The following is a 25990-nucleotide window of genomic DNA, read 5'->3' on the forward strand; positions in this document are numbered from 1 at the left end:
TGATAAATCCTTTGAAGACAGGCACTTTAACTTGATGAAATTATCGCACTAAAATACACACATAAAAAGTACATCCATATGAAATTTTTGATTCAAGAGCCCAGTGGATCAACCCCAAATTATTCATCACAGATAAAGAAAACTCGGCCTCATAATGAAAGTTTTTAAGTCTATCTATGAGTGACCGTGGGACTGGAAATGGGCGTGAAGGGGAAAAATCGCACAAAAAAGTACAGGAGTGAAGGGGCCAGCCTGGAAACACAGAGAGGAAACAGCACTCCACCCTGATTCTGTGACTTAAAACAAAGACAACCTCCTTCCCCTCACATTTCATAACAGTGCATTTGTGCACTGTACAGTTCTTGCTCACACTGTTTTACTAAGTCCAAAACAGTGACAGCGGTGAACCATTAGCACTACCTGATCACACATTAACAACAGCCCGCTTGTGTAAAACATGTCGTTGCAAAACAAGACAGGAATTCTGGTAGTCGTGCTGTGTAATCTGAAGCTGAAAGATAAGGCATTGGAGTCAGGAAACATGGGGGTGTGCGACTATAGGAGGCCCCACCTACGGGCCCTGTAAACATGTGCCACATTGGCTATGATTTTCCTCTGACCTTTTAATTCCATGAGTCTTGACAACCTCTGTCAGGTGAGCATGTGATCAGATTGTTGTTTGAAAAAAAAAAAAAAAAAACTCTTAGCCAATCCTTTCTGATCAATTATATAAAAGACTAACTAACACCAGGAGCAACACACCATGAACAATTACAGGGATTTAATAACTAAATCATTGGCAGGGGAAGATTATGCACTCAAAAGGAAGTCTTACACAACATTCAAATATAACTTATTTTCTCTAAAATCTAAAACCACACATGATTATATTATTATTGTTGTTTATGATTTCTATATGCAAGTTTATTCCCCATTAAAATGTTTTAATATCAAATTTTCTTGACTAAATATCATATATAACCAATGAAAATTAGTGTGCAACACGTATGCATGTGTACGTGAAAACACAGCTGACATTCCTCCACGTGATCCCAGTGATTTAACATTCCTTGTGGTGGTAAAGTAAATGGGAAACTTAGAGGGGAAAGAGAGGAGAGAGAGACTATGCAGTATGTGTTGAAAAAAACTAGTACCGTAACTAATTGTGGACTCTCTGTCTGTGCTCAATGACGGATCAAAATATTCTAAAAAGTAGTCAATTAAATTGTATTGGACATATTTACTTTTAGAAAATACACTCAAGCGTACAAGAGTGAGTGCCGACACTCACCGCCATTGTTGTGTTGTTCTGAATCCTGAGCTGGGGTCTCTACTCTGAAACTCTGTCCCATGATCTAGCCCCCTGCGGGGCTTCTACCTGTTCTGCACCCTCAAACGTGCCCAGTCTGGATAAATGCAAGGCTGCACCTGCCTTCCTCACCGTTCAACAAAGCCCTCCAGTCTCTGCTGTGTCAAGTTCTATCTTGTTTTCAGCAATCCTGTTGTCTACCCTTCCTCAATTCCTTTCAGTACTCCCCTCACCCCTCCCCTCTTTCAATCTCCTTAAGTCCTCCCCTCCCTGCAGGAGCTGGACTCCCTCTCTCTGACTGACCCTCCCTTCTTGGCTCATAGCACAGGTCAACCCTCAGTGAAAGATGCCAACCATTCCTGGGAAAGCTAAGTTATGCTTTAGTGTGTGTGTGTGTGTGTGTGTGTGTGTGTGTGTGTGTGTGTGTGTGTGTATGAGCGTGTGTGTGTGCGCATGTATACGATGGTATGTAGGGCAATTTATGCATCACAAACAACAAAAGATCAGTTTGGTGCTGTAACATAGTTTGTGTCACTATTTAGTCTTGCAACTTTGGCAAGGAAAACCAAAGAAAGATATTTGAAATGTTCATACATGAGTAACCATTTACCTACATAAAAAGGTAACTTGAAAAGAAAGTGAGCACTTAAGAGTTTGGAATTTATATAGGATCAGTCCTTATAATAAACGTTGTTCATTAAGATGACAAATGTTGGTCACATATGCTGTTTTTCTAGCATGCTTGTTCAAAAGCAACAGAGTGTGTTTAACATGCTGCTCACCCTCTCATTAACTCCAACAACATTTACTGCAGTTCTCCAAGTATCCCGTGACAGTTTTGAACAGCACTAGCTTGCTTTACTTGAAATGTTTACTAAAGAAACGGCCCAAAAAGAGACCACCTCACGAGGGGGAGTGTGTGCAGTGGACCCCCAAGAATCAGTGCTTTGATTTCTTTGGAGGTTTGAGAGTCTTCAGAGAAACTTGTCCAAGTGTGCCCCCAGAGGACTACAGAGCACTAAACTGTGTAATTATGCCTGGATTAAGTTTTCTTAGTGTTTGCCTGCATCTCGACTAGTTCTAAAGATGGCAAAGTGGTTTATGTTTTTAACAATATTCCTTTTCTCTTCCTGTGCCCCACATACAGGCTCCACACCGGGCCAGATTCCAGAAAGAACTGAGCCAATCCGCATGAGCCTTAGAACCTGTTAGCCTGACCTGGATTGCCTACTGGGCCAGACTTGGCAAGCTGAAGCAATTTGGCATTGTAGTCGAGTACAGATACATATGCATGTGTTTCCAATGACCTACCACAATAATAAAATGGTGTTAATAGCATTGGGCAGGACATCTCTCATTGTGGGCAAAACTTAGTGGAATTAACTAAACAATCTTAAAGCCTTTTAGTTTGATCACACAAATGACGGGAATTATGTACTGTATTTTTCGGATTATAAATCGCAGTTTTTTTCATAGTTTGGCCGGGGGTGCGACATATACTCCAGAGCGACTTATGTGTGAAATTATTAACACATTACCGTAAAATATCAAATAATATTATTCATCTCATTCGCGTAAGAGACGAAGCAAATGTCCGCAATCGTCACACACACGTCAGCAATCGTCACACACGTCAACCAATAAGAATTCGGCGGGGGCGGGTCATGGCAGAAGTGCATTGTGCCTCATGGCAGAAGTGCATTGTGGGTCATGGGATGCTAACTGCTGCTACATCCGTAGCTTTTAAAATTGATTATTTCAACATTGGCGGTAACTTATAAAAACTGAGAAGGGCTGAACTAAAATGGCACCGAAAAGGAAATCATATACTGCAGATTACAAGCCGGACGTAGTGAAATATGCAGCAGCTACAGCACGATTGCCAAAGCCATAACAAATACAAATGACAAGTTCACACAACACAATAATTTAAAGCCGTACCACAACTTTAAGCTACAAAAGACACGACCACCACACTGGAAGTGACAGCGGAGCAAGTTAGGCGACGCACCGACTTCCGCAACACAACAACATGAAGTGTGACACACAACACGCACCTGGCAGCCAAGGAAAAGTCACTTAATCGTAAACAAATAAAAAGAAGAGATGGATAAAGGAGGCTTTGGAAATAGAAAGCGAGGATTTATTTTACAGTCACACTGCTTGATTTTTTTTGCTTAATAGTTACTGAATTAATAATTTCAACTCCCTGAATTGTTTCGAAACGAATCGTTCTAAAAAAAAATTAGATCGGCCATAAATCGTATCGGAAACTACAAATATCGAATCAAATGGTTGTCAAAATTAATCGTTACACACCTAGACGCGGAAATCTTTAGGCTCCACACAGAATCGATCCTGGATTCAACACGATTCTTGATTCAACCCGATTCTTGCATTGTATTGTTTATTATAATTAAGAATAAAACCTTTCCAAAACAGGTTACACAACCTTATGTTGGTTGCTGACCTATGATGTATACCAAAGCGAGTAAGCAAATAGAGGGCCTAAAAAGGTCTTTTGAAAAATGTATTCTTAAAATAAATATTTTTTTGATACATTTTTTCACATTTTTAATTAATTTAGAATGCAAATAAATAACAACCACAATTTGGATGTACATCTATTTTTATGAGCACCCCTAATTATAATATACAGTATTACAATTTGTTTGTAACAATACAATTGTATCCTTAAATATCTGCTTGTCACCTTGACTTATGATTTCAAAGCAAGTTAAGTTATCCATCAGATTGTATGTACAAAAATCCAATAATTAAATGCGTAGGCAATTGTGTAATAATGTAATGGGGCGATTATACGTTTATATTCATACATTTACTGTTACGAGTGGCTTTTTGAAGGCAGCCATAACTGTTATGTGGCCCTCAATGAAAATGAGTTTGACACTCCTGGTGTAAACAATAATAAAAGCTCCTGTAATAGCCATTATAAGCTTTTCTGACTATTTTTTTGTCAAACATTTTTAGCAGTATAGAATGTTGGACGTATATATAAGCAAGAATAGCTTTGGATAATGTGGCCATCTTGATTTTTGACGGCTGAAATGTCATTCCCAGCTCTGACTTCCAACTTCCGAGGTAAATGGAACACAACGTGACACATTGCCGTTCGTGCTTTGTCTATCCAGGAAACAAACATACGTTTTGATTGGATAACAGAGACTAATTTGATTGGTGAAAATGCAGCTGATTGGCCAAAATATGCAGGAAAGTTGCCGGCATTATACAAAGCTGCGAGGCCGCGCATAATTCGCAGGAATTAGTTAAATTTGCGCAGCCGCAACATCGTGAATTCCTGGACAGACTGTGATATGTTTTTTTAATTCCATAATTATTACTATCATGGAAAAACTAAAACAAATACAACAAATTACTATTACTACAAACATGAATTTATAAAAATAAAGGCTCTGGCCATTACATGAGGAAAGACTGCATTTAAATAGCATGTCCTGTCTTGCAAAGGTCAATGGTCGAGAAAAAAATCCTTAAGCTTAATTAATTTGAATCAAACAATAACCATAGCAAGACATCTCTGTAAAATGAAACCCCACAGCTCTACAGCAATGCTGCGTGCACACGCTTGACAACAGCCTATCACAGAGCAGGAGGAAAAACTGACCCCCAATCAGATGCTGAGGCTCAAAGGATGCGTGGGTTAGTCTTGAGTGGCTCATAAAGTGTCCACAAGCGAGACAGCGCTCATAAACACAGTGAATATACAGCAAGATGAGTGGCTCTGTAGCTCTTTCCGCAACATTAAAACGGCACTTAACAAACCACATCTTCTAACTTAGTACTCACCACGATTTTCCATCACAGAGTTTGTGGCACACCAACCAACGGTTCCTGAAAAACAACATTGACACACCTTCAGTTAAACAAGTCATTTCAATCCTAGCGGAACTTTGTCTAACTTTAGCTTAGAATTCATTAAATACCGTATATCAGAATGTCACTCAAGTTTGAACACAGTGTTTAACAAAACATAATTTCAGCTATAATTGTTGTACGGCACATCATAATTGAAAGATGACAATTGTAAAAAAATGTAAACCTACGCAGTTGAAAGTCATGAGTGAGTGGGGTGGCAGATTTCCTCAGCAGCAATTTCTTTCCTCAGATTTTCAGCATAGTGAAGACAGCAGCCCCGCCCATCTCATCCTCCTTGACAAAGACAAGAAAAGACATTAAAAGCTTGCCAGAGAGTGAAGATGAAACATTTAAAGTGATTTGCTTTAGAGACTACCGACTACGGCTGCACAATTATGGCCAAAATGATGATCACGATTATCTTTATCAATATTGAAATTACGATTACTAATCATGATTGTTCATTATGTTAGGTAAAACCATGTTGGTGGCGGGGACGGAATCCATGTTAATAAAGACAATATTTGGTTTTTTTCATTATTAATATTAACATGTCAGTTTTTTCAATAGGGAGCAGGTTTAGCCAGAACACCGGCAAGAAATGTTGGCACTCAGTGGAAAGGTTTCTCCAGACTCTAATTTTTAGCAGAATTGTTAGCTGTTAGTCCTGTTAGTGCAAGTCCAAAGTGACACGAAGAGCAGCGTGTTGTGCAAACGTCTAAGTGCGTAACAGTAAGTTAAACATGGGGGTACACATACTGTATTGGTTAATGGACAGATTTATAAAAAGTTTCAGCAGAAATATGTCATATAGGAAGTAACTATACAGTGCAAAACATTCACAAAGAGCTATGTCATGTGAACTGTTTTTAAAGTAATAACTTTCTGACATGTAAAAAGTCCCACACAATGTAAAAGAAACATGCTGTTAACCTTTTTAATATCAATTTAAAACAAAGCAGTTTGGTCAATGCAGCTGAAGTCTAGTGAACAAGTTTTTTCTTCTCCAACAACACCATGTGGTTCAGTGCAACTGTTTGGCCAACAAAAATAAATAGGAGTGATACCTCACACATCCAATACACAAGCTTTGTGCCTCACTGACAACACAGCTTCTGTCACTTCACAACCTGCGATCAATTTAATGAGATGACAACCCATTGTAAATAGTGTTTATGTTATTGGGAACACTAACAAAGTTTGCAATTAAATAAATGACGAATCAGCGTCCCAGTCAACAAAACAGCAAGACATTATAAAATTGTTTGCAATGTTCCCTACAGTTTTATAGACTGCCTGCTGCATGTTTGCTCCTGTCCATAACACTGACTATGTTTCCATGTACTAAATTAGCCTGATTTCTCAAATAGTTACTTTTTTAGTATTTTCACACCTACATGTGAAGTCCCAGTGTCCGTGCATAATGCAGCTTTTTTCAAGGAAGCAGCAACATTTGATAGAACATGGTTATGGGGCGGCGCGGCTCGGTCACTAGAGTGGCCGTGTCAGCAACTTGGGGGTTCCAGGTTCCTCTGCAATCCTAGTCACTGTCGTTGTATGCTTGGGCAAGACACTTTACCCACCTGCTCCTACTGCCACCCACACTGGTTTAAATGTAGCTTAAAGATGAAGACAATGGGTTTCACTTTGTAAAGCGCTTTGAGTCTCTAGAGAAAAGCGCTACATAAATATAATTTACTTCACAACACCGGTGGCGGCGGAGAAAAAAACATACTCTTGCGGTTATTTATGACAGTAATTAAAACGTGTCTATTTATCGTGTAGACCATATTACCACATTTTTCTATACAAGATCTTCGTTTCCACTTACAAGGACATTATACTTCCAATTAGTAATGGAGGATGTGGAGTATACCACATCACATGTTAGATTCAAGATGGCCGAAAACACATGCAAAAAGTTCAGATGTTAACTTTCAAATTTGTTTTATACCGGTACTCATTGCAGGGTTTCCCCTAGACTGCCAAGATACGTGTGGCGGTGGGGTGAGGTCAGGGGTGTGGGTATGAGCGTGGTCACCATGACATCATCGAATAATTTGCCTAATTTGCTATGATGATATGATTTTCTTTAAAAAATGTTTTTTCACTAATGTTTTTTACAATTGACGCTCCTTAATTTTATCCTGCTTCTAAATGTGTTTTAACTTCTTTGCAGCACTTTGTGAAATTTTTGTTTTCTAAAATGTGCTGTATAAATAAAGTCGATTGGATTGGATAAAAAGGAAAAAAAATGTATGCATAAATTTAAAAACAAACCGGTTATTAATTTATATTAAGATATCCTTTTATATCATTTTGCCATATTTTCAATTGTTTTTGTTCATTGTACAATGTACTTTGAGAATTGTCCAGTTGTCTCAAGACTTTTTGTTTTAATAAAAAAAATCTAATCTTCTTTTGGTGTTATTATAAAATGTAGTTGTGTCTACAGACTCTTAAATTATGTCCATCAATGTCCCTGACAAAAGAGGAGAGCTCTAGCAAGCATGACGTCATACTTGCTTCTTGCTGCCCCTGGCTGCCGCCCGCGGATCGAGGCGTGCCTCAATGTTGACCCACGCCCACATAGAGCCATGCCCAATTGCCCCCACATTAGACCGCTGAAGAAAAATTTGTGCAGGGCGTAGAAGAAGTAAATCAGTTTGCAAAAGAGAGGCAAGCAAGGTTTTTTTTTTGTATTAATGTGCTATTTTGCAGAATTTGTGACAGACAATAAAGGAAATAACAATATTTTACTTTTGAAATAGGTTATGCTCTGTATTAGTGATGGTCAAATGAAGCCTCATGAAGCATTGAACCACTTGAGCCAAATGGTTCGACAATTTCTCGAAGCTTCAATGCCTGCTTCGGCACAAGACTCCACCTGCTGGCCAAATGTATAATTACAAACAGCTGTATCTTAACCATGTAAAGTGTGATGCATTGAATTAATCCAATCCACTTTATTTATATAGCACATTTATTAACAATGACAATGACTCAAAATAAATGTTTGACAAAATGGTTTTGCTGGTTAAATTAAATTATAATTAAATATGTTTTATGTGTTATATTTTTATATGTTTTGTGTGTTTGTATTTTGCCAACATGGTAGAATCATATGATATGACAAGTTGTGTTATGTTTTTCTGTCACCTTGAGGAAATGGCATAAAGATGAAGATGACAATATAATGTCAACTGGGCAATGATGTACAGAACAAAGATTTAGTGCATTTAAATTTTTGGTTTAAGTCGATTCTTTTTTTTTTTTGACGAAACCTCTCTATCATCCAGCTACCACGGATCAGAGCGTGTCTCAACGTTGACCGACGCTCACATTGAGCCACGCCCACAACGGAGAAACCGATATGGACTTTTGTATTTACTCCCTTTTAAATACAATCTGTGGTTTACTCGTCTTTACTTGCCGGCCTCATCACCAGGACATTCACAACTACCAAAACACGCTGTGAACCAACACGGCTGATTAAGACACACGAATACACCTACCAAATAAGAAACTATATATTAAATATATGCATAAATGTACCACCCAAACATATCTGTATCTTTACATCTGTATATGAATATATATATATATTTTTTCCAAATAGTTTTTTGAAAAAATAATTAGCCGTTTGGTGCTGAATTAGCGTTCATAGTTTCCGCCTAAAAGGGGCATGGCTCAATGTGGGCGTGGGTGAACGTGGAGGCACGCCCCAATTCGCGGGTGGCAGCCAGGGGTACTTGGCTCCAGTTGAACTTTCTCTTCTTAAAAGCCGCCACTGCCCTCTTAATATTTGCACATCGCTGTCCACGGGTATATCTGTTACGTTCACATCGCAGACATGCTGACAACGCTCCAGACAATGGCGTGCGTCTTGACTACATACATGCTTTCATGTCTCCAAACATCCCAAAAAGTTGCTGGATTTGTCAGTAGTCACTTTTGAGAAAGAAAGTCACTAAGAGGAGTTGTAAAGATACTAGATTTAACAAGAAAGTCGCTAAGATGACAAGACTGCGCTGAGGTGTGTGCGAAAAATAAAGACGCCTGAAGTTGATTCTGATTGGTTTATAATGCGTGGTGCCTTCCGCGGTTGGCTAGATTTAGGCACAGAAAGAATTTATGGATTGGTCTGTGATTGGTAAATTCGGGAAGTCAATCAGAATTACTGTCTGCCATGTTGCTTGATCGTTGTCAGTCGCAAACAACAACAGTACTCTCGTATTACATCATCACGGAAGTCTCACAAGATTTGAGCAGCCATATGTTCTAACAGATCGACAACCAGACATCGACAAATCCATATTACATATAGATCAATCCGAGGCTCGCCAAACGTTGTATTCATATCTCTAAGTTAAAATCGGTTATCTGTTTGTATTGATTAATTGTTATACCCCCTTATACTGTATGTATATATATATATATATATGCCCTTAGTATAAAATCATATAATTACAGAATATATAATTCACTAAATGCAAACTTTTAGATTTACACACTTTTAGATTAAGTTAAATTTGCCTCTGTGTGCGAACCATGTCTCTGTGGACGAACGCTTTATTTAGGTGACTGCAGGCAAGAAAGCAGGGCAAAACATTGTTAATTCAGTAAGAGTCCCAAAGACTCAACTGACCAGCATGGAAAAGAGGAGGGAACCGCTGTTGAGTAAAAAAAAAAATACTATTTACAAGGAGTACATTCAAGGCACTCACAAGCATGACCAAAGCACATCACAGTAAGTAACCAAATTAAGTTTTAATTGTGATGTGTCTTTTCTGGGAATATATGCCAGAACACAATTATATCACAGCGGAGGAGAAGACACTATCTGTTCTCTTGTTCCAGACCGGCCCCTTGCTCTTCCAAAGCACAAACACGCAGACACGTATGGCTTCCCTCTCCCTCTCCTTTTCCCCTACCTCTGTCTGCTACTTTCTGGTCAGTTGTCTGCTGTTGTTAATGTGTATGCATTTTACTAGTTTAAATGTTAATTATTGTAACAGCAATATGGTTGTTGAATTTAAGGATTTCTGTGATTTTGTTTGTGAGAGAGCACCATAATGGCTTCAGTGTGTGTGCGTGTCTTGGCAGAGCAGAGTACAGCATCTTGTTGTTGTTGTTGTTTTGACATTTTTAATACATAGAAGGTTGATAAATCACCCCCTTGTTATGTTTGATATACAGTACTGTATAGCACTTTATATTGTGTTCAAAGTGTACAAACCTTCACTAAAATATTAACTTTTGTCGAGGCTGGAACCCATTATTCATATTTACATTGTTTCTTATTGTTTCTCTGCTTCACTATACAAACATTTCTATTCAAGGACCATGTTCAAGAACCAAGTAAGTTCAGAAATTGAGGTTCGACTGTAAAATAAACAAAAAACACAGCAAAAATGTGTGTTAAACATACTTGGCCAAAAAGTCTGATTCTGATATCAAAACAGCGCTTTGAGTTAAAAAGATGGAACATTTTCTTTAGTTCACTGATAAGACGCTGGTCATTTTTAGCAGACTATAATGTGTATTGTCTGTATAGTGTGTCTCACGTTTGGTTGATGGATAAAATATCAAGTAACAATGCTGTCTAATGTGCTATACTGAAATAGTTACCTTTATTTTAGTTTAAACACGGCAAAAACTTTTTAAAAAAAAATGTTTTTTTCTTATTTCTCGTCAGTTGGTGTAATTTAGTGTTCCAGTACAGCCATGAACGTACTGTATGTAATATGTCATTTAGCCTTAGTTACTTTAAATTGAAACAAATTGCTCACTCATTAAGTCAAATGTTTTATTTTCTCTTGTGTATTTATAATTGCTATTTAACCGAACAAAAACAAATTTTGTCTGATTACACATTAAATTAAAGGAATTTTCAGTGGAATTCCCAATTACTAAAATATTCAATAGCTGCAGAATTGTCAAAAAAGGTATGAGTATCATGTCCAATTTCCCAAATCAATTCGATTTTGAGATTATGCCATGGGAATATATTAGGGATGTAACGATAAATGGTATTGATAACTGCGGCAAAACACTTGACGGTTAATATTACCGTTTTTAAATTAAAATTATTGAAAAATCCTGATTAATAGACCCACTTTGATTAATTCACAAATGGTCTGGCGCTACCTTACTAGCTTAAATGCAAACATGAATACAAAACACATCAACGTCTTTCCCCATTAAGACACAACATACCCCAATCTACACGTGTCTACGCACATTACTGTCTGAGCAACAAAGCTATTCAATTGTGGACTTTGAACCTAAAAGCTGTGCTCTCTCAGCACAGAGTGATTGATAAACTGTATACTCAAAGATATATGACACAAAGGTGTTTTTACGGTGCGTTCAAGGACCACTGAACAGAGTCGGACACCACAAAGCCCGCCAGAACACTCACATCATTGAAGCATCAGAAACTCAAAACATGCAAAATAGTGGTCCTTCTAACAGTGGCTCAATTTATTTTCGTTATTTCAAAAATTCTCAAGATTTCAGTGTCTGTACTTTTTGAACACGTTTAACAATACAGCAATAATGATAACCGTAATAATTTTCGTCACAATAACCATGATATGATTTTTTATATCATTACATCCCTAGAACTAATGTTGCAAAACGTAAAAAATATTGATCCATAATCGATCAAATCCATTATTTTATCCAGCCCTAATCAAAACACACAAGGGCATTTTCTGCCACTTTAGCTGCAAATGTAAAGTATGCATGACATGTGAACGTCAAAGTAGGCCACATAAGTTGTGTAAATATGTCTAATGAGCAAAAAACACAGCTTCACACACGCACACACACACACACACACACACACACACACACACACACACACACACACACACACACACACACACACACACACACACACACACACACACACACACACACACACACGGCCTCAATAGAATGGTGGTCATGAAAATAGGATGTTGGTGGCCTACTTCCCTCAACATGTTAGCCCTCTAATAACTTTATAAAACACCAACAAGAAGTATTTTCATCTGAAAATATACTCACCTTAATCACTTTCTGCCATAATAATACATAATGATTAGGGGTGTAACGGTACACAAAAATTTCGATTCGGTACGTACCTCGGTTTAGGGGTCACGGTTCGGTTCATTTTCGGTACAGTAAGAAAACAACAACATATACATTTTGTGGCTATTTATTTACCAAATTTGTAAACAATGGCTTTATCCTTTTAACATTGGGAACACTATAATAATTCTACCCACGTTAATCAACATTAAACTGCCTCATGTTGTTGACTTTTCTTCTCCATATAAAAAGTGCAACATTAAACAGTTTCAAGTCAACTCATCATGCTTAATTTATTACAGCATTTGGGAAGCCTGTAGTTGATTTTTATTATGTAAATGTTATATTTTTATCAACATGTGATAGCAGGGACCTTGCCATTCAAAACTAGGCTGCTGCATTTCTAATGATTAATGTAACTATAGCTGAAAAAATGGTACAATAGCAATAGGAGAAACTATTCATCCCTGAACACCATGGAGTTCATGTAGGCTTAATGATGCAGTTACATTATTATATCAACTATCAGAGATAGAAACTCTTCATTTAACATAATGTCCTTTTTTGCTGCTTCAACACAGCTCAATCAACACAGAAAAAAGGTAAAGTGAAATGACAGACAGGGCTTTGCTGTCCGTAACACACACACACACACACACACACCGCAAAATGAGCTAACGTTACGCTAAAAGCGAATTAGCCTTCACCTCAAGCCAGGACTGCGAGCGAGCTGAACTGCCTTTAATATTTCTAGAAGGTCAACGGGCACATAGTGATGTTACTAATAGTTGACTGGGAGGTGTTTATTATAATTTGGGGAGAGTCCGCTGCCTGATACTTACCTGCTTAACGCTAAGCACTGACTACATGCGCTCTGAATACGCACTGCTGATTGGCTGTTACCGCTCTGAATACGCACTGCTGATTGGCTGTTACCGCTCTGTTTGTAACCAATCAGATGGTTGTGTGGGTGGGACAATGCTGGATGCTGTGTAGAGGACTGACAGAGACAGAGGCAGAAGAAAGCGGAGGCGGCTACTTAATATATTCGTGTGGAAACTCGTTCGGTACACCTCCGAACCTACCGAAACCCCCGTACCAAAACGGTTCAATACAAATACACGTACCGTTACACCCCTAATAATGATACCATATAAAAACTTCAAGTGTACGTTATAGCCTTTTGTTCACTGCTGCTGAAAAGTGACTTTTGCTGACATCTTTAGCGATTCATTGGAACAACTGACTTTATCAACACAATAAACCTGTCTTTAAAGGCCTACTGAAATGCGATTTTCTTATTTAAACGGGGATAGCAGGTCCATTCTGTGTGTCATACTTGATCATTTCGCGATATTGCCATATTTTTGCTGAAAGGATTTAGTAGAGAACATCGACGATAAAGTTCGCAACTTTTGGTCGCTGATAAAAAAGCCTTGCCTCTACCGGAAGTAGCAGACGAGTAGCGTGACGTCACAGGTTGTGGAGCTCCTCACATCTGCACATTGTTTACAATCATGGCCACCAGCAGCGAGAGCGATTCGGACCGAGAAAGCAACGATTTCCCCATTAATTTGAGCAAGGATGAAAGATTTGTGGATGAGGAAAATGAGAGTGAAGGACTAGAGGGCAGTGGGAGCGATTCAGATAGGGAAGATGCTGTGAGAGGCGGGTGGGACCTGATATTCAGCTGGGAATGACTAAAACAGTAAATAAACACAAGACTCTATTAGCCACAACACAACCAGGCTTATATTTAATATGCCACAAATTAATCCTGCATAACAAACACCTCCCCCCTCCCGTCCATATAACCCGCCAATACAACTCAAACACCTGCACAACACACTCAATCCCACAGCCCAAAGTACCGTTCACCTCCCCAAAGTCCCCAAAGTTACGTACGTGACATGCACATAGCGGCACGCACGTACGGGCAAACGATCAAATGTTTGGAAGCCGCAGCTGCATGCGTACTCACGGTACCGCGTCTGCGCATCCAACTCAAAGTCCTCCTGGTAAGAGTCTCTGTTGTCCCAGTTCTCCACAGGCCAATGGCAAAGCTTGACTGTCATCTTTCGGGAATGTAAACAATGAAACACCGGCTGTGTTTGTGTTGCTGCAGCCGCCCGCATTACACCGCTTCCCACCTACAGCTTTCTTCTTTGCTGTCTTCATTGTCCATTGAACAAATTGCAAAAGATTCACCAACACTGATGTCCAGAATACTGTGGAATTTTGCAATGAAAACAGACGACTTAATAGCTGGCCACCATGCTGTCCCAAAATTTCCTCTACAATCCGTGACGTCACGTGCCGGCGTCATCATACCGAGACGTTTTCAGCAGGATATTTCGCGCGAAATTTAAAATTGCACTTTAGTAAGCTAACCCGGCCGTATTGGCATGTGTTGCAATGTTAAGATTTCATCATTGATGTATAAACTATCAGACTGCGTGGTCGGTAGTAGTGGGTTTCAGTAGGCCTTTAAGGAGGCAGACAATCTACTGTGTCACCCAACAGGCTCTTCATTAACAGCATGGATGACACCAGCAGGGGATTTTCTTTTCTGTCCAGCTTCTACACCACACAAAAAACACACTCAACCATCAGGCATGCAAACGTATCCGTGACGACAAACAAATCCTTAAAGCCGTGACTGTAAAACCATGTGTGGCGTGCACACACCCACGCCGCTACACTTTACTTGCGCTAATTCAATTACAACAGGAGAGGAAATGGCAGCAGCTGGCTGGGTTGTGCCAATCCTTAAATAGCAGTATGCTTCTACACTCTCAGGCTCTGGATTTGGGCACAAAGGCCAGCGGAGGAAAATCATTAACTGCACTCCCAGGACTCTGCTGAATAGTGTTTGACGTTGGGGCAAATAACACACACGGCAGTAGTGAACACCTGATTTCGACCCAGACAAAGTCACTGCAGTTCAAGCAAAGTTTTGGAGAATAGTGCTGCATCTGTCTCATCTAATCTATAGTCTGAAGCCCACTTGGCAAAGAATGGATGAGGATGTCGGTTTCCTATCAAGGTCAGTTGAGCGTCACCGCCCTAGAAAGGAACATGCACCGTAGGGACTGGTGGCCCACTTTCACCAGGAGGCCAAAATTTTAATTGTCACCTTTTTGCTCAACTTTTTTTTAATTCAGTGTTTCTCCATAAGGCCTCTAGACGACGGAGAGTACCATAACCATTTGATTAAATTTTGGTCAAGAAGCGCTTCCGCTCAAGCGTTATTACCGGTAGGACACGCAGCTTTCCAAAAATGGTCATTGAGACGGAATGTCCTCGTCCAGATGTCTTTTCGCCGACGCTTGAAGAAAATCAAAAGCTCCAAGTGCACTAGAATAAAGTTTGATCTGGATAAACTGCAAGACCCTGAGGTGGCAGAAGTCTTCAGAGCAAGGATAGGACGGAAGTTTGCATCACTGCTCATCCTAGGTGCAGAAGAAACTGATGTCAATAGCATGACCACCACGTTGAACAGTCGTAACTGAAAAAGCCACCGAGATCCTTGGCAAACTACACTCAAAGAAGAAACCTTGTGTCACTAATGAACTGCTAGGTTAGTGTGACAAGCGAAGAGCCCTGAAGAAGAGTAAGAACCCACCTGAATGATCTGATGCTTATAGAGTAATCAATAACAACATTAAGAAAAGCATGCATTCATCAAACCAGAACTGTATTGAGGGAAAGTGCCAAGAAATAGAGAGCAGCCAGAATACCAACAACACCAAGAAGGCATACCAAACTGTTAAGGAGCTAACAAGCACAAAACAGATCAAAGGCCCTGCAATCCAGAGCAAGATCGGAGAATGCCTAGCGGAAGAACAGACGATCCTAGACTGATGGACAGAATACTGCTCTGAGCGCTACAAAAACACGAAAAGTGGAGACCCAAATTCATCCATCCATTTTCTACCGTGTCCCTTTTGGGGTCGCAGGGGGTGCTGGAGCCTATCTCAGCTGCATTCGCGCGCCACGGAGATAAGCTTCTCATTCTCAGTGAAGAAGTTGAGACAACAGTCAAGGCACTAAAAAAAGGAAAAACAGCCCGAGTGGACAACATCGTAGCAGAGCTTGTACAAGCAGGGGGAGCAGCCATGATCGACACCCTCACCATCCTGTGCAACAAAATCTGGCAGAGTAGTGAGTGGCCTTCATCATGGACTCAATCACTCATCACAGTTCTGAAAAAAGGAAATCTCCATCTGTGCCAAAACTACCGCACCGTCAATCTTATTAGCCATCCCAGCAAAGTCCTACTGAAAATAAAACTAAATAGGTGAAAACCTCAAGCTGAACTGATCATAGCTGAAGAACAGGCTGGATTTAAGGCAAGGCGGTGGACCACAGAACAGATATTCAATTTAAGAATCATTTGTGAAATATACCTGCAGCATCAACAACATCTTTACCACATGTTCGTAGACTTTAAAATAGCCTTTCACCGGGTATGGCATGCTGCGCTGTGGGCGTTCAAGATGAAATATAACATCAGTCCTAACCTTGTCAGAACCATTCAACATCTGGACAACAAAGCTACCAGCGCAACTCTCTATAACGGAGCAATCGGAGTCTGGTTTAGGACAACGATTGGAATGCGCCAAGGATGCCTTCTCTTTCCCATTCTCTTTAACATCTTTCTGGAGCGTATCATGACGGATGTCCTGGCGAATCATGAGGGAACTGCCAGCATAAGAGGCAGACCAATTACCAACTTAAGTTTTGTGGATGACATCGTTGGGCTAGCTGGAGAAGAAAAATAACTTGCCAGCCTCGTTGAAAGGCCTAATACCACTTCCCGAGCCTATGGAATGGAAATCCATTCTGAAAAAAACAAAATGACGACCAACAACAACAGTGGCATCTGCTCAGACATCAAAGTCAATGGACAGGCACTAGACACTTCAAGTACATTGGCGCAATCGTGTCAGATGAAGGATCACAACGGTAAGTCCTTGCCATGATTGCTCAAACAACTGCTGCCCTGGCAAAACTCAAGTCCATATGGAAAGACAAAAACATCAGTCTGCCATCAGAGGTGAGACTCCAGCGCTCACTTGTAATCACAATCTTTCTATACGCCTGAGAAACTCTGACCCTTACAGCAGAGCTGCAGAAGAGCAGAGCATGGAGATGAGATGCTACAGAAGACTCATGGGTATCTCTTACACTCAACATGTCACAAACAAGGAAGTCCAGCAAAAGATCAGCTACCGGTAATCCATCGGCCCACATGATGACCTGCTCACCAATGTCATAAAGTGGAAACTAAGGTGGTAAGGACACAACACCAGATCCTCAGGCCTCGCAAAGACCATCCTGCAAGGCACCGTACAAGGTAGAAAAGATGGGAAGATAACCTCAGAGAATAGACTTACTTGAAACTCAGTGAGGCAGTAAGAACTGCTGAGGACAGAGAGGTATGGAGAGAGGTGGTCAACAGATCGTCTGAGGTGCCCCAAAACCTCTTCAGAGTTATGGGATAGGTGACGGTTTCTCCAATACATGTTAAGATTACATAACAGGGTGACAAATCATCCAACAGAGTGTTAAGAAGAGTGTTAAGGTCTGTATCCAGGGGTGACTGTAATGTTCCAAAAAGAAAGTTGGCCTGCTCCCAATCATCCTCTTCCACCAAGTCGTCAAATAATGGAATGGGCTCCCAGACAATCTAAAGAACAACTCAAGTTTTCACAGTTTCTCACATACAGTCAAAGACTGGCTTAGAGACCACCAGTCCTGCTCACAGACCACCAGTCCTGCTCACAGACCACCAGTCCTGCTCACAGACCACCAGTCCTGCTCACATTAACAAAACCAGGCAGGTAGTTGACCATCAGATGACACCCTAGCGGGAGCAGTTTCATAGCCACCAGAGTACCAGTCTAATCGTGTAACATTGCAATCTTGTTTACGTATGCAGTACCAATGGGGTATATAGTTTGATGGCCACCAGAGTACCAGTCTAATCGTGTAACATTGCAATCTTGTTTACGTATGCAGTACCAATGGGGTATATGGCTATTGAATGATACCCTTATGGGTACCATCTAATGGCTACAGCACTGTATAATGTGTTATGTGGACTTTGATAAAAACTGCTACACTATATATACATCCATCCATCCCTTTTCTACTGCTTGTCCCTTTCGGGGTCGTGGGGTGTGCTGGAGCCTATCTCAGCTGCATTCGGGCGGAAGGCGGGGTACACCCTGGACAAGTCGCCACCTCATTACAGGGCCAACATCTGCACTTTAAATGAAGCTGCTAAAATACTGTAGCCTGACCGCCCACTGATTTGTAACTTGCATACTCTCTATGTATTGTGCTTGTACTTTAAATTGCTTATCATCATGTAATTTCAATGTTGTTGTGTATTTGAATTCCTGTGTAATTGTAGATTAAATGTGTGTTGTTAAAAGGAAAGGCCATGTAACGCAGTGGTAAAAATGCCCCTGTGCCAACTTTTTTGCAATGTGTTGCTGCCATTAAATTCTAAGTTAATGATTATTGGCAAAAAAAAATTGTTTCTCAGTTCGAACATTAAATATCTTGTCTTTGCATATATTCAACTGAATATAAGTTGAAAAGGATTTGCTTTTGTATATGTATATACAAAACCCAAAACCAGTGAAGTTGGTACGTTGTGTAATTCGTAAATAAAAACAGAATTCAATGATTTGCAAACCCTTTTCAACCTATATTCAATTGAATACACTGCAAAGACAAGATACTTAATGTTCGGACTGAGAAACGTTATTTTTTGCAAATATTAGCTCATTTGGAATTTGATGCCTGCAACATGGTGGCAAAAAAGACTGAAAAAGTTGAGGAATGCTCATCAAACACTTATTTGGAACATCCCACGGGTGAACAGGCTAATTGGGAACAGGTGGGTGCCATAATTGGGTATAAAAGCAGCTTCCATGAAATGCTCAGTCATTCACAAACAAGGATGGGGCGAGGGTCACCACTTTGTCAACAAATGCGTGAGCAAATTGTCGAACAGTTTAAGGACAAAATTATCATCAAAAGGTTCAAAGAATCTGGAGAAAACACTGCACGTAAGCGGCAAGACCCGTGACCTTCAATCCCTCAGGCGGTACTGCATCAACAAGTGACATCAGTGTGTAAAGGATATCACCACATGGGCTCAGGAACACTTAAGAAAACCACTGTCAGTAACTACAGTTTGTCGCTAGATGTGTAAGTGCAAGTTAAAACTCTACTATGCAAACCGAAAGCCATTTATCAACAACAGCCAGAAACGCCGCCGGCTTTGCTGGGCCCGAGCTCATCTAAGATGGATTAATGCAAAGTGGAAAAGTGTTCTGTGGTCTTACGAGTTCACATTTCAAATTGTTTTTGGAAACTGTGGACGCCGTGTTCTCCGGACAAAAGAAGAAAAGAACCAGCCGGACTGTTATAGGCGCAAAGTTCAAAATCCACCATATGAGATGGTATGGGGGTGTACTAGTGCCCAAAGCATGAGTAACTTACGAATCTGTGAAGGCACTATTAATGCTGAAAGGTACATACAGGTTTTGGAGCAACATATGTTGCCATCCAAGCAACGTCTTTTTCATGAGTGCGGGTACTAGACTGCCCTCCCTGTATTCCAGACCTGTCTCCCATTGAAAATGTGTGGCGCAATATGAAGCCTAAAATACCACAAGGACACCCCGGACTATTGAACAACTTAAGCTCTACATCAAGCAAGAATGGGAAATAATTCCACCTGGTTTCCTTGCTCTTCAGGGGATTTTATAATAAAATCCCCTGATGAGCAGGGAAACCTGCGAAACAGGCTTAATCGCAATATACTTACAGGTTAGTGGGAATAGTTTATGCCTTTTTCTGTTCAAGCATCCAGTGGAATGGTGGAAAAGATGTGGTTTGAGGAGTTTTGTGGAACAATTTCATACAAAACATTTTGGATGAAGGCGAAATAACAAGTAGTGAGCCAGGCCCTAATTTGAGGTAGATTACCTCACAAATGAGTGGCTGTTTATATATATATATATATATATATATATATATATATATATATATATATATATATATATACATATATATATATATATATATATATATATATATATATATATATATATATACATATATATATGGATCGTTTTATTTTCCTGTAGGTCTAATGGCCAAGTAGACCCCATCCATATAGCGCAGCTTTAATTAAACTATTCACAACTACATATATCTACCAGTCAGTTGACGCAGGGTGGAGACAGAGAAAAAGATACTTTTTTTTTTTTTGGCACCTCAGCTTAATATTAGCTGTGACCAAATCAATCAAGTAGGCTGACTCTTAAGGGCCCATTAAAGAGTGGCAGCCAATTGGTAGTGTATGGAAAGAGCTCCAGCTCCAGCAGGCATTTTCTCAAATTGACTTCAGGAGCTATTAGGGCTGAGGCTGATTGAACCGGAGGAAATGTTGCTTTAGGAGAGTGGCTATGCACGTTGTTAGGTCTATTTTAGCGTCCCTATGGAATACCCTACAGTTCCTAAGCCCCCTTATGATTATAGTACATGACCATACATACAGTATGTGTATATGCATGCATGCCTGCATGCATATACACATATGTATGGTCATGCATACATATATACATACATACATACATACATATGTACATATGTATGTACTCCAGCTCGTGGTGCCCAAGACGAGACTTAAAACCAGGGGAGACAGGGCCTTCTCTGTGGTCGACCCTAAGCTCTGCAACACTTTTCCCCTCCATGTTCGAACTGCTCCCACAGTGGAGTGTTTTAAGTCACGTCTTAAGACCCACTTTTATTCTCCGGCTTTTAACACTACGTGAGTTGTGTGGTTCTCTGTGTTTTTAAATTGTTATTTATATTTATTGTTTTAATTGGTTTTACCCTTTAAAATCCTTTTTAATCATATTTATTTTTATATTGTTTTTAAATTTGTTTTATATTTATTTATTTGTTTTCATTCAGTCATTGGTGGAGCTAAGGATAGTATTTGAATCTTGTTTTAATATTTTTGTGCAGCACTTTGCAGTGCATGTGCCTCACAATATGAAGGTTCCGAGTTCGATCCTGGGCTCGGAATCTTTCTGTGTGGAGTTTGCATGTTCTCCCCGTGACTGTGTGGGTTCCCTCCGGGTACCCCCGCTTACTCCCACCTCCAAAGACATGCACCTGGGGATAGGCAACACTAAATTGGCCCTAGTGTGTGAATGTGAGTGTGAATGTTGTCTGTCTATCTGTGTTGGCCCTGCGATGAGGTGGCGACTTGTCCAGGGTGTACCCTGCCTTCCGCCCGAATGCAGCTGAGATAGGCTCCAGCACCCCCTCCCCGCAACTCCGAAAAGGACAAGCGGTAGATGGATGGACTTTGGAAATATTTTTGTTGTTTAAATGTGCTATCTAAATAACGTGGATTGGATAGATAGATGGATAGATAGACACACAGGATACACCCTGGACAAGTCGCCACTTCATAAATCGTCACCCAGAAAATATATTTGATATTTGTGATTAGCATTAAAAGGCATTAATCGCAATGACCAATCAGGTGTATTTCACGAAAATTGTCCGAGGCTGATCGATTGCACATCATAACTATCGGTAAATAGTGACATTGGGAGTTTTACTAGGGTTTATCACTAACACTGTAAATTGTTACATCCCTATAATGCACAGGACTGGACTTCTATTTAACACCACTCACGACCCCGAAAAGGGACAACCGGAAAGGGACAAGCGGTAGGAAATGGATGGATGGATATCATATCTTCTGATTTTCGCTCAGCCTTACGTTGGGTGTTGCTATGCAACGCTGGCATTTAATGACATCATATACAGTGTTTCGGAATGTTGGCGTACACACATGCCTCACTACAGAATACAGTCTGCTGGCAGGCAGATCGAGACCCATCTCTCAGGCGGGTTTCAGTCCCCCCGGTTTAGCCCAGACCTTAAAAGTCTTGGACTGCTTTCACACTTGACCAAACGAACTCTACAAGCAAAAAAAAATGTACTTAAGTCCGTTTAAACCTGAACAAAAAAATAGTGTACGCACCCCTCGGGACCATGCCCCCCGTTCCTTTTAATCCAAGTGACGTCCCTGGGAGTGGCTAACATAAAGGTTCACAAACCAGAGACAATCGATACAACTTGTACACACAGAAACAACTTAAAATGCTTATTTTGTCAGTAACTATGTTGTGAAATGACTAATATTCCACATGGCACCCACAACAGCCATTCCTTAATCAGGTCCTCCAACAGCGAATCAGCGCTACATGGCGTGCTACTTTACAACTGTAACGATATGATCCCCTGTCGATCACTTAAGCGTTTTAGTCCTGTTTCAAGGTACACATTACCTGGATGGATGACGCGGCGTAAAGCGAGTCGAGACTCGGGGGCGGCAGCAGGCTAAATTCCGGGTGTATAGGAGGAATAATGTTCGTAGTAATACTTCCGGTATCCAGTCTTTCAGCCTCGAAGGTGTCCTCGCGCCAGGAGGGACTATAGATAATAGTCACCCGGTCTCAAGGGGAAAGAACGACAACATCCGCCCATTTCTTTTCACAATAAAATGATTTCCCCCCAACACCTTACACGCCAGAAGGCTACATGACTCGTCTTGTGTACTTCAACTGTCAAGTGTGTTTTAAACACACACTCTGTTATTCCGAATCAGTAATTTGGCGCATAATTCCATATTTTAAAAAAAATCGACCTGGTCTGACGTAGTGTAGCATACCCGTTCACAGGCCCTACGGCTAAAACATGTCATCAATATGCAATATCGATCAGTCGAAACAGCTTCAAATCTAAGGTATCCAGTTATAAGGCGTGTTTAAGGTACATCCAGAGAGAATCATCTACATACCACAGGTCTCCGCGTATCCTTTGTTGTGTGAGGAGGTCGTGTGCAAGGAATAGGTGCAAAATGGATCCTAATTCCTACAGGCAGGTAATCCATAAAACATATTTAAGTGCTTCTCACGACAAGTGGAGGGACGTTTTTGCACATGCACGCACAATACAGCACTGATCATGTCAATGTTGTCTCATTGCGGATCAGCCAACTTCGTTTATTCTCCTCGCTCCAAACAAACAAACTCCGCATAGCACAATTCACTCACATTCCTCCTTTCTGACTCACCGTTCTCCGCCCTTGACTATATAAAAAAAAAAAAAACACTCATCCAACGTGAAAATATCTCCCACGAACACTTTCACCCACTTCCAACAGTGGAAACCTCAAAGTCCAAGCTTTTTGCGCAATTACCGGAAGTCATCCCGAGCTGGGCATGGTGGTACCGGTAGTCCTCGATGGAGGCCTGTGCCTCCTCTGTGGACGTTGTGGAACGAGCTCCTGCGCATACTTAAGACTTCATTACCCACAAAGCATTGCGGTGCGGCGATCAGGGTAGGAAAGAAGGCGGGGGATTATTAGCCAGCTACCTAGCTAAGAAACTTCCTCCAAATGTCGACTTTTTTCTCGACAAAACGCCGTCAATAAGTAAATCTATTCCGACACAGGACTAACACGTAATAATGTTTATAGTTAGCAATTGTTTCAGAGAAGCTATATAACGACCCCGCGTCGTATTATAATGCTTGAAAGTATTGCTCGCTATAGCTTATGTGACCTGCTAGATGTGCATTTTAAAAGTATTTGACATTTCTAGAGTACATTCCGCTTAAGATAAAAATAAATGTTGAGGTTTTGCCTAAACATCAGAGCTCTTCTGGCTTGAGTTTGCCATCTATTGGGCAACTGCCGTCATAGCAAATATGCACATTTTAACCATTCTTTCTCCATTACTGTATTACTTACAGTTGTTCAGTTATTTATTATTATATCCCATGTAGTGTAGTTTTGATAAACCATTATTGTAACAAATAAACTCCCTGGACAAGTCGTCCCCGCATCATGCCACTACTTATTTGTTAATATATATGTTAAATATTAACACATGTATCATCATAGATCAGTGGTTCTTAACCTTGTTGGAGGTACCGAACCCCACCAGTTTCATATGCGCATTCACCGAACCCTTTAGTGAAAAATAAAATGTTTTTTTTCAAATTCAAGACAAAGTTATATGTTTTTGGTAACACTTTAGTATGGGGAACATAAGTAACAAAGACTTAATATTGAGTTTTTTGGACACTAGGGGAACATATTCTAAGTAACAACGACTCAATTTAGAGTTATTTGGTTAGGGTTAGAGGGTTAGGGCCAGGGTTAGAGGGTTAGGGTTATAATGAGGCCATGCCGAATAAGGCATTAATAACTACTTAATAATGACTAGTTAAGAGCCAATATGTTACTAATTTGCATGTTAATAAGCAACTAATTAATGGTGAATATGTTTCCCATACTAAAGTGTTACCATGTTTTTATACCGGTGCACAGAATGAACCGTGCATGAACATCACCTTGTTCAAAGAACAAAACCAACACAGTGCATACACTCACAACAAATTGAACACCTGCAAATCAGTGTGACTTCTGCTGTTGCCGTATCCTTAATACGCCGATAGGGAGAAGTTTTTATTTACACGATGAGTCGAGTGTGTCTTGACCTCCGTCGAACCCCTGAGCCCGACTCACCGAACCCCTAGGGTTCGATCGAACCCAGGTTAAGAACCACTGTCATAGATAGATAATGTATTTTTATTTGCATGTACAGTAGGGCCTCAACTTAAGACTGTTTTTAGATATGAGCTGTCTCTTGGCTCATTATTAGGCTTTAAGTCACAAACAAAAATTTGAGTTACAAGCATCCCAACCGTTAGTTGGCGCAGCAAATGTCGTAGTGAACCCCGTAAGATGTAACCAAATACATCTGGTCTTATTGCCAGCATTAGCTAATATCTAGAGATTGACATAACTTTGTTTTCAAACATGGGCATGAAGAAAAATGTAAAGGGCAGTGCTGAGAAGAAGTGGATGATATTCATTGAATTAAAGAAAGAAATCATCAAAAACATGACTGAGCATGTTGCTAACTTAGCAAAGCAATTCGACGGTATCCCTGCTATCCTGCACCGCACTGAAGTAGAATGAGTCTAAAGCCAGCCAAGAATGTTAAAATAATATCTAAATGGCAGACATTTATCGATGAAAATATGAAGAAGCTGCTGATGGTGTCGTTGACGAAAGAATCAGCTTAAAGAAGACTAAGTAGAAGTCCACTTTTCAAGGTAAATGTTGTACATTATTATTACAGTACTTAATAAAACTACTGTAGTTGTTAGTAATACATATTGTACTGTTTTTATACAATATTTCTGGTCTAAAATTTAGTTTTTCTTTTTAAAAGGCATGCTACATGTTACAAGTGTGCTGTTTTGGGTGGGCAAGCACCAATTCAATTGATTTCAGTTCATTTTAATGGGTGACATTGATTTGAGATACAAGTATTAGGATTCTCCCTTTAAGGAGGGTAGAGCCTTCCCAGATTCTTTAGTTTTAAGACTGTCTTTAATGATGAGAGGTGACTAGAACTGAAGTTTAACAATTTTTTCAACAAAATAGGACTAAGCGCAAGGCCTAGAGAGAGAGTGTCAAGCTAACAAGAGGTTGAAGCAGTCTGTCCAACCTGCCCGTCTTCCTAGGCTTTTTGTCCGACAATGAATTGTATCTGAAACCTAGGAATTGAAAGTGAAACT

General features: G+C 40.2%; 1 protein-coding gene across 5 annotated transcripts in view; it reads right to left on the reverse strand.

The window, feature by feature from the left end:
• The window catches only part of phactr4b (phosphatase and actin regulator 4b), a 66942-nt gene extending 43325 nt beyond the window's left edge, over nt 1-23617 (reverse strand). Inside the window, exons 1-3 of one of the 5 annotated variants that reach the window (XM_072912989.1) lie at nt 23598-23617; nt 5395-5500; nt 5138-5182 (exon numbers count right to left, since the gene is read on the reverse strand). In XM_072912989.1, coding sequence (XP_072769090.1) covers nt 5138-5150 — 13 coding nt within the window. In that variant the 5' untranslated portion in view covers nt 5151-5182; nt 5395-5500; nt 23598-23617. Of the gene's footprint in view, nt 1-1291; nt 1522-5137; nt 5183-5394; nt 5501-22683; nt 22836-23195; nt 23418-23471 lie in introns of those variants that run through there. The other 4 variants (XM_072912987.1, XM_072912988.1, XM_072912986.1 and 1 more) reach the window with 4 other exon arrangements.
• Between the last annotated feature and the right edge of the window lie 2373 nt (nt 23618-25990).

This window comes from Nerophis lumbriciformis, linkage group LG04 (assembly GCF_033978685.3).
Source record: "Nerophis lumbriciformis linkage group LG04, RoL_Nlum_v2.1, whole genome shotgun sequence".
NCBI classification, from domain to species: domain Eukaryota; kingdom Metazoa; phylum Chordata; class Actinopteri; order Syngnathiformes; family Syngnathidae; genus Nerophis; species Nerophis lumbriciformis.